The 15,935-nt window shown below is 48.6% G+C and overlaps 2 protein-coding genes and 1 long non-coding RNA gene across 7 annotated transcripts in view; 1 reads left to right on the top strand and 2 right to left on the bottom strand.

Annotated features, from left to right (window-relative positions):
* Positions 1-43: 43 nt before the first annotated feature.
* LOC126571955 (uncharacterized) lies at positions 44-850 on the bottom strand. Its single transcript, XR_007607932.1, has 2 exons — positions 659-850; positions 44-375 (listed from the first exon to the last, which is right to left on the bottom strand). It is a non-coding gene; the product is annotated as an uncharacterized LOC126571955 (long non-coding RNA).
* A 3,318-nt stretch (positions 851-4,168) lies between these two features.
* Positions 4,169-5,381, bottom strand: LOC126571947 (lethal(2) giant larvae protein-like). Its single transcript, XM_050230867.1, has 3 exons — positions 5,296-5,381; positions 4,740-5,215; positions 4,169-4,665 (listed from the first exon to the last, which is right to left on the bottom strand). The coding sequence occupies exons 1-3, from the start codon at positions 5,338-5,340 to the stop codon at positions 4,383-4,385; spliced, it is 804 nt and encodes a 267-aa protein (XP_050086824.1). The 5' UTR covers positions 5,341-5,381; the 3' UTR covers positions 4,169-4,382.
* Positions 5,382-6,038: 657 nt separating this feature from the next.
* The window catches only part of LOC126571928 (uncharacterized), a 19,330-nt gene continuing 9,433 nt past the window's right edge, over positions 6,039-15,935 (top strand). For 3 of the 5 annotated variants that reach the window (XM_050230835.1, XM_050230834.1, XM_050230831.1), the window contains exons 1-2: positions 6,039-6,551; positions 14,902-15,935. The exon at positions 14,902-15,935 is cut by the window's right edge and continues 3,781 nt beyond it. In XM_050230835.1, the coding sequence (XP_050086792.1) occupies positions 15,514-15,935 (422 nt within the window). In that variant the 5' untranslated portion in view covers positions 6,039-6,551; positions 14,902-15,513. Of the gene's footprint in view, positions 6,552-8,030; positions 8,246-14,901 lie in introns of those variants that run through there. The other 2 variants (XM_050230832.1, XM_050230833.1) reach the window with 2 other exon arrangements.

The raw sequence follows: 15,935 nt of genomic DNA, 5'->3' as shown, positions 1-15,935 counted from the left end.
CGGTCGTTCTTAAGAATATGAAAATTATCAAAATGTGTGTGGATTACGTTATAAATTGAGTAAAATTTTTATTATTTTAGAAATGTCTGTGTGCAATTGGAATTTAGTTCTTCTCATTTTTAAACGTGGTTGTTTCGCTGTGATCGTCGTCAAATCTCGCGGTGGCAAAGTTGAAACAGCTGTTCGCTCGTACGTGGAATGTCGTCGCCTGATCAAACGCGGGAGCTGCGCCGTATTCGCGTACAGTTGTGTAATCATACGTTCGATGCAGACATTGCCAAATTTACCTATGATCCGACATTTTCATGATCAATGCCATTATCTTTCATTATGCACCAAATGACCATCTGAAGCCCAGCTGGACGGAAGTCAAATCTGAAACAGATGTAAAGAACGGTAAGCTGTGGTGGTAAACGGTTCAGCTGTGATAGCAAAGAGTGAGCGTCCTTGTGGTCAAATATTAACACAGCGACGAAACGATCTTAATGTGCGACCACGGGAGCGTCATCAGAAAAAGATGAGCCAATCGGCAGATAGACAATTGAACCAGATTCACGCAGCCGCTCAATCTCCTAATGAACGAATGGTTGGATTATTTGGGGCCAGAAGTCTGGAAGGGTTATTCTATTGCGGGCAGTTCAATGTAAAAGCTACCAACGCGAATTACGGTCACTGTAATGGGCATGGCGCCAGCGCTCGTTGCGACAGTTTAGTCGATGGGTTATGCGGTTAGGTGTAATGACTAGACTGTGCGGTTTAACCCGGCGCAGACACTACCGTAAAGACACAATTACGGTAGAACACCAATCCGCGAACATCTCTACTCAGACAATTCGAACCAATCGTAGCAGATTCGATCTCCGTGGCGTATACGAGAACAATTTAGTGGCCACAGTGTTTTCATGTCTCTCGTATCATTCGGTCGCAGCACTTGGGTGGTAGCGGCCACGATGTGTCATCGTCATGTGTGGCCCTTGGCCAACGATTAAATGGAAGTAGTTTCCATCGCGGATCTTCAACCCCATCCCAAAGGGACTGATAATATGGGTGATAATAATAGCTACGGGGATTTCATTGGAAAAAAACGGAAATTAGAGCTTAAAGCAATGTGTCCACTTTGTTACACTCCGGGGTCGGGGGGAAGGTCATTGTTATGGCCACTCCAAATGCCTCACGAGTGACTGTGACGTTGTATGACACACTTGGCCAACGAAGGCTTGGGATTAGATTAGATTGGATTAATGTTTTAATACCAAACTAGTGGAATTGATTTCCACGATGTCTTATCTATATCACGTGAAAAGTGCATTATTTGTTTTACTTTTTTTTCGTTTAACTGCGTGAAGCATTCGTTAACCATCAAGTGCATTCCTCGACAATCGAATGCTAAGAAAACTCAACTACTGAAGCCAGAAAGACGCCGTTGTAATCGATATGCATCGTGTTCCGTGAATCGTGCAATAACCCGTAACGAAATTGAAAGCGGTTGAGGAGACGGCTGGCGTCGTGGAAAGGGTGGTGTAGACCTCATTTAGCCCACAACAACGGTATGGCTTCGCTGTAACGGTCATCCAGGTGCCGAAGGATCACAAACCTGGCACTACACACATCTTCAGGTTAGGGCAGTCACCGGCGAGACTTTGACCGATCCATGCTCTTGCCCAAGGCAGCACCAGCAGTGAAACTGGAAAAAACGGATGGCTCCAGAGTTTTGCAAACAACATAATACGCACAAAGTAAGGCTGCCACGAGCGGCCCCAACAAATATATCAATCAAAGGTCGACTCAAGAACGCAAATACCGTATTCCAATCGTAATCAAATAATTGACACCTGGGGTTAAGGTGCAAGGAAATTAACGATCCGATGCCACTTCGAAGCAAAGCATTATTGAGCTTCTGAAATCCCTGATAAGCTGACCGATGACAGCTTGTTGGTTCGGGCTTGGCAAAGGACCGTGATGTTCTGGAATCTTTTTATGCAGCGCATTTCCAATTGCTCCACATTCATTGAACCATCAGCTGATCATCCTTCGTGGCTTCCGCCCTCCTACATTGCGCTTTCATTAAGCTACAAACTCGCCGTCTATCTAATTAAACGCGGCTGATTAAACAAATCTGCGCCGGCCACAGACGAAGTGGCTTGTCTTAGGTCGAAAAAAAAAGGTTTTTTTTTTATTGTATTGCATTTGTGCCGATGGGTCGCTGGCCACTTGCCACTCAACAAATAGCTTCGGCTGGACTCAAGGTTATCGTGTGTTCGTTTTACAAAGATTGTTGATTTGGGTAAACCGCGCGTTTACGCATGTTCCAAATGCGAGGAAAGCGGAAGCGTGTGCGGTGGTCCCTTATCACGCACCGTTGCGAATTGGCTCATCAGCGGGATAAAGACCGCAGGTTTTAAACTTCATTATCATGTCGGTAGGAATGTGGAATAGTTTGAAGGAAGAAAAAAGACGACCATCTGTAATACGATTCCGTCTGTCCTAGTATTTAATGCTGCATCATTTGTTCTGCGATTGGGACATCCTGTGACGCCAGTGAGCCTACCCTGATGCCGGTCGGTCTATGAGGACGGTGATCAAAAGACGAATGGCCGACGTGTTTGTTACAAACCGCATGCTGATCCACATCGTAAATCATCAGATAGTGTCCAATAGTTTGTCCTTCATTAGATCAACACTTCAAGCTTGTTAATTAAAATGATTATATGATCCAGCGTCTATAAATAGAGACACCAATCTTCCAAATGCACAACTGAACCGACAAATTGATTTTTTTTCAAGAAAAATAGATCCGGAAGTAGGAGCTGACCTCCACCTGGGCTGGTTAATCTCGTTTGGGATCATTTTTCTTGAATCACGTGTTGCTTCCAATAAAACATAGAAACGGCCGTTTCAAACCCGTCAGCATTTTCGGTCTCGAAATCAGTTTTCCCTCACACACTCACACAAACGCAGCCATTCACAACTGACAGCTGTCAAAAGAAAGCGGTTTTAAAATCGCGCCAGACAAAGTCCGTTAAAAGTCGGAGTGGGTCGTTCGGACGAATTAAAATTGAATGACGAGATGCTTTTTTACAAGAATATGGGAGTTTATTTTCCCGTAGAATACGTTGTTTGGAAATGATGATTCTGAAAGGGTGATGGAAATGCAGCACACGGCGGTTTCGGGTTACACTTTGTCCCAGCGCCAGACGGTACCGTCGTCACAAACGTAGATGAGAATGTCGCCTTTGCGCGAGAAGAAAGTTTGGCGAACAGCCATCGTACACTTTGGATGGTGGAGGGTAGGGATCGAGTTACCAACGATCTCGGATGCGTTTCGGCGGGGCCTCAACAATAGAGGGGGCAAGTTAACTCCGCTGCATCGGTTCCACGTTCATAGCATAGAATGCTCGGCGTTTCACGACACGACATTGCCGTAACTGGAGCCGTGCAGCATTCCTTCCTTTCTTCCTTCTCTACCTTACCTCAACTATGTAAACGAGTTAGATTTAAGACAGTCTATTAGAGACACTCATCAGGAACTGGCACTAAACCCGGGCAATACCGAGCTGTGTGTATCAGCGACTCGGAAAACCCCACACGGGAAAACACGCACAAAACGAAACGAAAATGAACGCACGACTGCGTCGGCGAAAATAGTATTTACGCCATCCCAAAATGTCGAATCCAACGGAATCCCCGGTAAGCATTTTAACAAATAAATTGTAGATCAATAGCACTAATTCATGTTTTCTTTGCCTCTAGATTCCTCCCATCAAGTGCCCGGTCGGTGATATCGGAGGTCCTGCACCGGAAAATCATCAAACTCCAAGCCACAACAACCGGGCGGTTGGCGATGTTGGGGGTCGTGGTAGGGTGGGTGGTAACCCAACGGCTCCAACGGGAACAACCGCCGTCCATCCGTGGATAGCCTATCAGGAGACCATAGCAAAATCCGAAAATCCGTGTAGAGTATGCCTTGGGCCGTAAATTCAATATCCGCAAAGCGTTCGCAATGGAGGAGTATTCTCTGGAATCGAACGTTCGGAAATGAGGTACATGCAGCGTAGCTCCAATAGCACTGAATTTTTTAATTTTGCACACATTCCTAGCGTTGGGAAAAAAACGAAGGTATGGCGAACGCGCGACATGAATAAAAAGAGCACAAAAGTACGGTTTTTGAAACACGACTGTAATCACTCATTTATTCGGATTCTTTACGGAACGAAATCTTTACGAATGGAATAGAACGAATCGGTTTAAAAAAAATTAACTCTTTCCCGCCGCCGAATTTGATGATTTCTCCGTGGTAATTGAAAATGGGTAAGAGCTATAGGCAACGATACATACCCGATACCCTTGAGGTCATTGAAGTTGGAAGAATTCCAGCTGATTACTTAGCTGTTTTTGGCCGTAGAGGATGATTGGCTGGTGTGCGTGCTTAGTACAGAAAGCCGTCCTGTAAGAATAATACAAGGACGATTGGCGTCATCTCGATCGTCTTCTTCTTCTTCTTCCTGGTCAAGGTCGCCACCAACCGGTGCTGACCAATCTTCGACATCGATCATACCGGTCGGTGTCACGATCTTTGTAGCCGAAAGACTGATGCGTTGAACTTCGGACGAAGACATCATGTAAAGTGCCTCACCGTGGCTCGTGAAGCACAATGATGATATGCCGCTGTAGGACAGATTGCATACATAAAACAATCGTTAAGGGGTTTGCTAATGAAGGATCCCTTTAACTCTACTCACTTGATCTCTTTACGGCGAACGGCAGCCGAATGAAGCTGTCGGCGGAGCTCCGGTACCGTCAGCACCAAACAATCGCCCAGATTGGTCAAACACAGTAGACTGATTTCGCAGTGGGTCGTTATCTCAGGCCCCGCACTGTTTACCGTTGGTTCGTTGTTAAGCGGAGTGTCCCCTCCTGTAGCCGTTTGATCGGTACCACCGCCTGGAGCGCTGGGTGCTGCCGGACTCGTTGGCGCAGAGGTGACTTTAGGGGCCGTTTTAGCCGGGCTACCGTGTGCCTGGGTCACGGGTATCGTGCACATGAACGTGGCGAAGGCAATATGACGCATACGAGCTCCTTCATGTGCCGTTAGTTTGTATTTGTTAACCGGCTTGAGCTGTGGCAGCGAAAACACTTTGAAGCGCTCCTCTGATGCAATGAGGACGCGATGAGGCGCCGGGCCCCGGATGTTCTGGGACTCCAACGGTACACCGTTCTGTGAAGAAGTAAAAGGATGAGTTGCATTGAATTGCAATTCATTGTTGCACTGATTGTTTCAATTGTTTCCAGACTTACACTATTAACGATCGCAATACCGATGATGGGTGCCCGATGTTTCATTTGAATTTCCTTCGCCAGCACTGGTGGACCCTTAGGAATGGTGGTCTCGGCCGGTGCAGGCGTGGATTGTTACTCCAGCGTGCCCGTTTGTGGGCACAGCTGAACCTTTTTCACCGCCAACTGCGGAACTGACCGGCCTTCCGGAATGGTGGTTCACAATCTTCCTCTTCCAGCTGCTCGGTCGAGTTGGCCCGATCGACAAACCCGTCCTCTTCATCGGCATTGTTGAACAGTGGCGCTGTCTTCACATGCAGCAACGGGGCGAGGCAGACGCCCGAACAATCTCAGAATTTCACCGAACCATCTTCTGGACACGAAGATCCATTTGGGCTTCCTTCAGCTCCTTCATCCCATGGTAGTCGTTCCGCTAGCTTGATGGCATCATCCCAACGCAGCTTGGTGGCCAGGGCAGCCTCGATGTCCCAGGACCGGTCCGCCTTGGCCGCAAGACGATCACCGAGCGATTCCAGATAGAAGACGGGATGCATCTTGCGATCGCGGAACAGCACCGCACCAGGCTGATACCAAACCCCAGCGTCCATCCCGGTAAAGAAAAACGTTCCGGTGGTCAAATCAAAACAAACAACTGGTACCACTTGGCACAACATGGTACTCACGTCATGGTAGAACTGACAGCTCGCGAAAAACCAAAACAAACTTCCGTCACGGACTTGCGCTTTTCACCGTTTGGACGCCCGCTTCACAGAACCACTTTTCGTGACACGGAAAATCACGTTTACGGAAAGAAGACCGTGGCACGCTGTGCAAGGATGCTGTTCTCGATTGTGCCGGGATGTGTGCTCCTTTTTGTGTAGTGCGCGCGGCGCTGTGACCGCGGCCGTGAAGAGTGTGAATTGTGATCGCATCGCAAACTTCTCTTCTGCTCGGGAGTGGCCACAAACCGTAAAGCATCTGTTTAGTTGCTCCCGTGAATGTAATCTGTTCCAAATCCGTGCCGTCGTGCATCTGGATTCTATCCGCAACGCGCATCTCGCGTACACAATTTGTGTTTCAGTGCCATTTCTGCGAACAAAAACAGGCCGCAACTCAAGAAATCCAAAGCAAACGCAGCAGAAGGTGTACAAAATCGAAGCAATCGAAGCAGCAGCGGTAGCCTGAAAAGGACGGGTTAGCGCCTCTCTGCGCCGTCGTGGAGCAGGAAGAACCGTATTCTGGCTAAACCAAATAGGAACACCAGAGGCCAAGTTCGGGTGAGTTGAATGCAAAATTAGTGTAACACCTTTTCGGCAAACAGACACCGCGGCAGACCACTTGAAATGGGTGGTCAGTGGTAGGGGGGGGGGGGGGGCTTGCATTGCGTTTATGACCGTTTTTTGTTGTTGTTATGACGCCAGCCCCTGCAGTGTGTTTCCGGAATTACCGCACCTTTCCTGTCCTTCCTCTTGCCACTCTGCTGTTGCTGGCCGATAAGCAGCCGAACCGATCAAAGTAGAAGGATAGGGGTGCTTGGCATGAATAGGAAGGGTGATTTGCTGCAAAAAAAAAACCCACGGAGCATGATAAGGACCACAATGGAAGGGTAGATGGCGTGCTCGATAATCGGAAGGGACGGATGCCAGGCAGCTGCTGCTGCTGCTGTGGGGTGCAGAGCAGTGCACCGGATTCGGGAATATTTGAATAATTTGCTCATTAACCGGAGAGACAGTGTGACGACGGTGGTAGGGTCGGTGCCTTTCGTACAACTCCTAGAGCGACATCCATCCAGCATCCGACGTTGCTTTGATGCAGAAAGTCTTATTTGGGAGCAAGGCTAGCTCCTTGCTGTACTGCTGTATGAACGGTATCCAAGGCCTCCTCCAAGGCAATGCAATCGCAGTCCACTGGAAGAATGCACTGTCTCAATTAATGCGGGGCCGGATGTCGCTTTATGGGGTTGCCTCCAATAAACACATTCAACTGCAACCCATTCCTGTCTCATTTGACTTGGCCATTGCGTTATGACATCGCGAGCGGCGCCCCTGGGACTGCTGTGGACGGACGCAAGAATTGTGTGTTCCAATCTAGTCGGTTTCGAGATGCGTGCCTCTCTCACTGCTCGCGTGCTGCATGTTGATAAGATGTTTATGATGGCATTGCCGAGCGGATACGGTATCCGATGCGAGAAATGCGGGCGCACTCAAAGCGACACCACCGGATACGCCATGGTCTCTCCTCAGGCCTCCTTTTTTGGGGAGGACCATGCTGCGCGAATCCCCTTGCGAAGAGCATGCGGTGCTGGCAACGCTTGAAGTAATGAAGTGATTTGCACAAGTAGAGTGCCTGCGAGAACGCACGAGTGGATGGAAGATAGAGATGTGTATCCTTTTCATCTTTTTTTTTAGCACCACCTACGAGGATCCACCGTGTTCGTCCTGTGCGTCGTTCTTTCGGCTTCTCCCCTTGCGCTCTCCAAGATCCGCGAAAGAGAGCCAACGGAATCGCACGCTCCTCTCTGGCGATGGTGTGGATCCGAAATATGCTCCCTCTCTGCCGTTCCGTCTGGCGCTTGCTTGCAGAACGAATTGGAGGGGGCAGCTTTAGCATAACGTCGTCTTCGTCGTTCGGGAGCCGCACGCCCAGTCAGCCTCTCTAATGCTTTGTTTGTTCTGCTGCTGGCTAGATCCTGGTGCAAAAAAAAAACAACCCAAAATCCCCATTTGAAGCAGCGAAAATCGTGAAACAGCGGACGTTTTCCAAGTGAAACTAGCGTGACCGTGCGTCAGTGCAGGAATATCGTCGTCCGCGGCGTGGTCGTGGTCGGAAGTAAATCGCCAAAAAAGCCAGCGCCACCCTACACCAGAATTGGCCTTGTGGTGTCTCTAGTGCTGCGGGCGAGAACGACGAAAGGTGCGTTCGCCTGCTGTGGTTCCCACGCGTTTTGTAATACAGCGAGAAAGGAGAGGAGGTACGGTTCCGATTGGTGGTGCGTACTTGGATCGATTTATTTTTCGGTTTTGTTTTTGCGGCCACCCAACAAAAACGGATATATGCAAAAGGTGTGCTACTGCTGCTGCAAGTGCCGATGGTTGGCTGTGTGTTCCTCCGGAGTGGCGTGGCGGAGAGTTTAAAGTCAGAAAGTGTGCAAAACGTGGGTTTTTTTAGTGTTGTCGCGCACAACTTGCCGGACAGGGCAGGGCGGGCGTAGGCCGCATCCAACCTCGAGCTCGAGCGTCAGGCAGGCGTGGTTGGTTGCACGAAAACATTGCAGCAATGTTCGTCATCAGAGAGTGTGTTGCCTCTGGTACGCGGTAGGCAACCAGCCGCCAGTAAGGACATGGGCGTCGTTCCGAAGGCCGAACACGCGGCCGCTACTGACCGAGCTCTCTAGGAGTGGAGAGGAATCGATTTTTTGTCCCACGGAATGCCTGGCTGCCACTGCTGCCACTGGAAGCATCGTGCGGTGTCCTGCCAAGCTGTGCAATAGTGCAGCTGATGTCATCGTCCCGCAGCTGATGACCCGTCGTTGATATGAGCCCTAGTGCTCGTGGCCATGGATCGAGAACGTGTTAAGGGCATCCTCATCGCAGCGTCGTGAAAAAGAGGGGACCCATGATTGAGGATGCCATGGATCATCTTGGCTAGAATGTTGTGCAATCGAGTAGCCACAGGGTCCTATGAGCGCACAATAGCTTCTGCTCCAGCCAAGCATTCCAGATTCGAGCTTCTGTCCTAAGGGCCACTGTCAGGCCGGGCCAGGTGGTGCAAAGTGCCTCTAATTGAACTGGTTTCCTACCGGCACCCCAACCGACCTTAGCCTCTAAAATGGGAGCTGTAGGACCGGTCCATTCGCTTCCGTCATGTTCCGTTGTTCCCCCCGCTCCCAGGCCAGAACAGCTTGCTGCTGGCGCTGGTGTTGTAACACGCGCCGCGACCTCTGATGTAACGAAACGCCTTCCAGCGATCCGTGCACTCCGTTGTCTCGGTGTCAAGTGTGGCCTCTCGTGTTTCGCAGGTTGTGAGCAGCAGGTCGGTCCCTTCCGGTACCATTCCTACCCATCAATCGGGCACACCGTCGTTGAAGACGTTCATGTTGATTGATCAGGATTTCGATTTATTGGGGCTGTGTCTGGAACTTTGGATGGCCAGAGAGCCAAAAACCACCATCATCGATCACACTCTCCGCGCCCCTTGCATAATTCAGTGTTGGTTGACTGGCTTCAGAACTTTTGCGCTGGCGAAAATGGGGCGTAGTACGTCATGACACTGATGCCCCCCCCCCCCCCCCCCCCCCCCCCCCCCTTGGCTGAAGGGTATCGGAGGATGGTTACCGCAGCCTGGCAACCACTATCTCAGCATGGTGTTGGTTGGATTGTTCTAATCGATCGCTTGGAAGTAGAAGGTAGTACGTCATCATGCTGTGGTTGGCCAGCGGTGGAACCAGGGAATTCATGAACAAGAAAACAAAAAACAAAAGAAAGTAAAAAAAAAAACAGGCTGACACTTTTTTGTTTTTTTTTGGTGGCCATGACCAGTAAATAGAGCTAAATAATTGATGGTGGTGATAAGTGAGAGTTTGCTCGCGAGGGAATGAGATCACGGGAGTTGGAACGATTGTGTCGTGGACACTATAGTCACAACATTAGCGTTAAATATGTGAGGGTTGTGTAAATGTGCCGGACATTCCACGGAACAGAGCTACTACTGGCGTGGCGTTGGATGGTGGCGGCATCTTGTTGGACGTCATCGACATGATTTTTTGGGATGTTGTTGGAAAACAGCGCGCGAAACACAAATATTTGGCCCACACATTCCGGATGTAATTACGATGACGCATGCTTATGTATTGGCCAATCTCTGATGCTCTTGAAGAAGGAGGGTCTACGCATCATCCGGAACCGTGGATACTTTCAAAAATAGGTTTACAAATATTGGCCAATATATTATTGCAAAACTTAATCTTGAGCTTGTCTTTGGCTGCTTTTCAGTGCTCGTGCTACGTTTTACACGGTCGTGATGAATGCTTTTTCAATTGATCATGCAAGAGAGCAACATTGAGTCACATAAAGACACTTTAAACCACATAGAAAGGGGCTTCATTCACCTTAGATTCAAAGAGTTACTATTGAAAAAGTAATCCGTGATTCGGTTGTTAAGTTGCAAAACTAAGTAACTTACGCTTTGCAAAATATTTATTTCCTCGGTTTTGGCACAGAATAATTGCAGTAAAATACGAGAAAGTGTTATCGCAAAGAATCCACTTCAATTCCCATTGTCCTTTATGCTATTTATTCTGATGAGATGAACAGCTCCGTTAGAACGTTAATGATCTTAGTATTTTCATCGTCAATTTAATGATCCTGAGCGATCAGACTTTTAAAGAAAAATACTAAAAACAAACTGCTTTGCAGCTTGATGCAATCATTGAAATTTTTTGAATGATGTCCATTTTTACTCATGGCCAGTATGAGGAACCTTTATGATGTCGCTCACTGGCCGTCACGATCGGTCTCGATATGATCTCGGTGCGTAGTTGAAGATATTTTCGACACTTTAGCACCGCCCCATTAAGGCCAGGGTGTCGATCGTTCGATCAAGGCAACATCTACGCGATCGTACGCCGCTAGCAGGGCCTAAGCGAAAGTCCGAAAGTCGTTTTTACGACGCAGCGTTCTCTGGTGGACGGGCACGGACGGCATTACGCCCTGCGATAAGTCCCGGGTCCCGCGTGCCTTGGCTGCTGGTCGTTTGGGATAAATTGGGTCATTCCGATCCCGCGTGGTGGGATGGGAGCGAGTTGATGCAACGATCAGTAGTAGTAGCACCAGCAGCACCAGCAGAATGATCTGGGTCCGGGTGGAGAAACGATAAATGTCTGCGCCAGCGTCTCAGGCGGTAGTTTCAAGCCTAGACATTCTGTACGCCGTCGCAAGTGGCCAAAAACAAAAGGAAGTAACTCGTTCATAAAGTATAGTTTCCGTGCAAGTGGCCTCTTCCTGAGTACTCCCCTGATTTTGGGCGTACGCAAGATGTCATTCGCGCTTCCATATTTTACGCCCCAAAGGGGGAGGGCTACGATCGTCGTCCAAGGTTTTTCCGCATGTTGGCCATCGCATGGATGTCGAATGTTTTCGGAACCCCCCCAAAACATATGCCCGGTGCGCCTCGGAATCGCTTCATTTGCTCACGTTTTTGTGCCAAACGGCTTTTCATATTAAGCCGAGAGGAGGACCGGACGGTCGTGGACGGCGACCTCCCATGGTCTGGCGTCGTATTCTGAAATCGGCAAAGTTTGTGTGTTTCTACGGTGTGTCCAATTTGTGGTAAGTAATACCACGATGGTATGGTGTTGCTCTGGACCGCCAGGACAGGGCGCGCTCAAGTTCTCTACTCAAAACTGTTGTTGTTTTGAAAAAACGATGGCGCAACAAGACAGAACGGCAACAACGCAGCAGCGTGTTCCAGCCCGCGCATGTCGGAGAGATCATTATTAATTTGTCGTAATAGCCGGAGTTTTATTTTCGGGTTTTTAGGTCCGGGCGGATTTTCCGCTCATCCGAAGGACATAACATGCCTTAGGGCTGCTGTCGTCTGACTTGAAATGCATCGCAGCGCAAGTCCAAGGTGCAGCTGAACCGAAATCTTGTGACTCGTGCGTTTTGGGCACTTTGCTGGATTTGCTTGGAACTGTGTCTCTTCCCCCCGAGAAACCCCTTTCGCTTTCTCCCGTGGGTCATCACTTGTGACGCGAGTACGACGAGGCATGATCCTCGTCTTCTCTTCTCGCCTTCCCGCCGCATAGTTCGTGAATGGGTTCACAAATCATCAACAGCAGGGAACGGCGGGGGGCCATGTTCCCCCGGTTCTGGTCAGACATTTGTTTGGGGTCGTCCCCTCTGAGCCCCGGAGTTCAGGCAGGGGCGGGGCTGTGTCTAAATTTATTTTCCAGCTGACGGGCGGGCGACAGTCTCCGCGGGATGATGGCATCATGCATCGGAGACGCTGTGTGCCCGCCATTAATGGGGAGCACAGCTCAGCGGTAGCTAAAACCACCACTCGACGGCTTCTAACGAGAATAAGCAACTCTCGATGCCACCCCACCCGATAGAACATCGCCAGCATTTGGCCTAAGGATGGGCGGTTTGGCGTTACCAAACGATCGCTCGCTCGCTCATATTTTCTCTTAATGTTTCGCAATGAGTTGATTATGGCCATTGGCGGCACGAAGAAGGGGAAGATAGTTTGTCGATGGATCGAATGGAACGGAATATGCCATATGTGCGCGCGTCTAGGGTTTAGACATGGCACCTAGAACGCGAGTAAAGCAAGGGAACTAGGTTAAGTATTCGCTCTCTCGATTGTATTGATGAACCGTCGTAAATGCGGTTCTACAGAAGGGCGGCGGATGACCGGAGACACGTGGTCAGAGAACTCGGTTCTTGAGGCATTTCAACCAGCTCATCGTTAATTAACACCAACTCGTTGAACGTCGGACAAACACCGTATTTGGTGCTTTTGTTGAAATAATTTTTGGTTTTATTGATGCCACGGCGGATTGGGTACTGTTTTGAGTTCTTAGTTTACTTTTAATTTTAATACTGAACAATGAAAACTGTTTCTGAAATGATTGTAAGTCTAGACGAACGTATCATTGTAAATTTAAAGTACAGTTTTAATACCAATTAGCTTGATAGTTAATAATATCGCGATGCTAGGGATCAAACATTAATTGCCTTTGTAATTTGTCCTTTTTTCCGTTTTTCAAATGATATAATAGTTTACTAACCAGAATCTGAACCTGGCTTGCTTGGTGTTACTTTTCCGTGCTGTTGATATTTTCTAAAATCATAAGTTTGTTTATCTAATAAGATGGAAATTCTTCTCCATTTCTTCGCTGAACTTTTGTCTACACAATGCTGAACAATTTGTTTGTTTCTGGTACCAACATTTTTAAATGTTTAAACGTGTCACTGTTCAAGATACACTTTCTCGACAAAACTTTTCTTACTGCTGTTCAGCAATTTATTTTATATTTTGTTCGATTTGTCACATCATTGTACATCTTTTTTTTATTATTTTCTCCTTGGTTTGAGGTTGTTTTTAATATTCTTGTAGGTGACAAAACGTCGCATTGCGCTTGTTGTTAATTTCATCTGATTAAACGTTATCAAACCCATCCTAAACATGTCTGTCAGCTCATGTTTTGGCGTCAAAAGTATTGCCATGACCTAACGGCAATGTTTTATTAACTTCAAAAAATAGTTTTTATAGATTTTTCCAAAACTGTTATCTATACACTGTAATATTTCAATTTAACCCGTTTTCCTTTTCCAAAAATCATATTTATCTACAATTTATGCAACTCTAATACGTTTCTATGTTCACGTTATTCAAATATTTCCCACGAAAAGAGCTTGACTGAATAACGTTCGAGGGGCACTATCATATCGCTTTCCGTTTTATCATCTGTCAGTGGATTCATCGAACGCTTTTGTTACGAAAAGGATTCCAATCTTCTCGTAGCCGTTAACTAGCGAATGCCTTTTGCCTCACAACGTATACGCACATGTCGGGTCGTGCGTCCATCATTGAGTAATTGGCACACGATGCCGCCCGCCGGTGTAGGAGGTGTTTGAAATTCATAATTCGACGTCAATCCGTTGCAGCTCTGACTTCTCTCTTTCTCTCGGCCTTTCTGTGTTTGCTGATGTGATTAGTCGACGTAAGAGCATTCGGGACTGACGTCTGGTAGGCGGTGTCGGTGGGGAAAAGGGCGAGAAGGGATCAACCAAATTCACCGATCCGTAACACTTGCCACCACCCCCGGGGAAATGAGATCATCTTCCAATCATCATCCCAAGACCCGATATACCCGATGAACGCGCGCAACGGCCGTTCGCACTGACTGAAATCCATTACTTTATTGCCACACGAAGGGCAAAACTATCGGGCCCCCGGTTGTGCCCTGGTACCTACTTTGGCCTGTCTGCCGGAATGCGGTCGCCGGTTGTTCGGCGGCGGAGTGATTCGATCGATAGAAGCGATTGATTTGGCACTGGCGGGCGGCAGTGCGGTGTATATCGATAACAACACCGCCCTGGCCGTCCGTAAGTCCGATATTCAATTGCAAGCCATAGCAAAAGGCGATAGAGAATCTATTTTGAGGCTATTAATCCACGCCACCGCACGTAAGTGGCCACAGCAGTGCCAGCAAGCACCAGCAGCAATACCTGATCTGCAAAGCGTTGAAATATGATTAGAGCGATCCCCTGTCGGTCCCTGACGGGGTTCATCGATCGGTATCTGTCCATCAAATGCGTGATTATCGCTCGCCCGTTGTCAGTGCCGTGACTCTGCCGAAGAACGATGCGAGAAAACATAACTTTTTGATCACCGCTACACGTGTTTGTCGGTTACGTCAAGCAAGACCAACACGTGTGGCCGCTGTTCCGCTTTTGTTTTTGGCTTCCTGGGTGTGTTTTTGGGTGAGAAATATAACAGGGGAAGGGTAATAAAACGGCGTGGCGAAAGAACACATAGAAGTTAGTTTATAGAATCTTTCCGTAAATGTTGTGCCTGTGGTGACTTTTCTCCGCTTTTCTCTGCTCTTCCTACTATTTTTAGCCCCGACCGCGTGTCTCCATCGAATTGCACATCCTCGTAGAACGCGACAGCAAGAGGAGACGGGGACACCCCACGGTTTGGCGCTCTTAGGGTCGACCTAGAGGACTGCACCATGTCCGACGCATAGACGCGCAGCAGCAGCACCTACTACTTACTGCCCTGCCGTAGAGAGAGAGAGAGAGAGAAAGAGATAGTGTGTCACAGAGTGCGTGTCCATCGTCCGGCCAACAGAAGCCAACGTATTTATGTAACGCATCATCGAGAGACACGCACGCTCACGGGGCCGGTGGCATCGACGGACGGTGTTCTATTTGGCGATAGGTGGCGACGATAGAGAAGAGCCAGACGAGGCGTAGGTCGTCGTATGCAGCCAACGATGAAAAGTTGCAGCGTGCGGCACGGGTTAAAATCGATGCCGACGACCCCGAACCTGCGATCGACGACGAACTGCGCTAGTGGCGCTCTTGCAGCATGTTGTTTGCCTACGAACGAAGACAAGTAGAATGGGGACGCATTCGAATGCATTAGATAGAAACTGGCCATCACCGTGCAGTCTGCTCGTTTGCTGATTGAATAGCGTGCGCCGCGAGCACAGAAAAGAGGGAGCGGAAAATGAATGCCGATGATATCTACGAGAATTTGCCGTGCCATGAGGAAGCGCTTAGAAATGGTAACAACGGTGGTGACCGTGGGCTCGTCGTAGGATCATCGAAGATCGGTGCACATGGTGGCACCGGTGGTCCTGGTGGTGAGGGTGCCCTGATGGACAACGGTGGTGCTGGACAGAACAAGATGCAGAACAATTTGGCACTGAACAGTAAGGATATGTTGTACGCGACGCCGCTCAAAAAATCCGAACGCCCACTGAAGGTCCTAAACAATGGACCGGCGACAACGACAACATCGACGACGACGACGACGACGACGACGACAAATGGAAATGGTTGTGGCAGTGCAGTAACACCGCCTCGATCGCAGGATCAAGATGCAAAGATCATTAATGCGGAACTCGAGGATCGACGGATACGGGACTT

The sequence above is a fragment of the Anopheles aquasalis genome, chromosome 2 (assembly GCF_943734665.1).
Source record: "Anopheles aquasalis chromosome 2, idAnoAquaMG_Q_19, whole genome shotgun sequence".
Classification (NCBI taxonomy): domain Eukaryota; kingdom Metazoa; phylum Arthropoda; class Insecta; order Diptera; family Culicidae; genus Anopheles; species Anopheles aquasalis.
Note: the sequence above shows the minus strand (reverse complement) of the source record. Positions and strands in the feature narration are given on the sequence as shown.

Excerpts from the sequence above, each read along its gene's own strand:
- LOC126571947 (XM_050230867.1), bottom strand. The coding sequence starts at position 5,340 with ATGAAACATCGGGCACCCATCATCGGTATTGCGATCGTTAATAGT. Across the intron at positions 5,216-5,295 it reads GTATTGCGATCGTTAATAGT|AACGGTGTACCGTTGGAGTC; the intron begins GTAAGTCTGGAA and ends ACTTCTTCACAG. Across the intron at positions 4,666-4,739 it reads GTTCGCCGTAAAGAGATCAA|CGGCATATCATCATTGTGCT; the intron begins GTGAGTAGAGTT and ends TCTGTCCTACAG.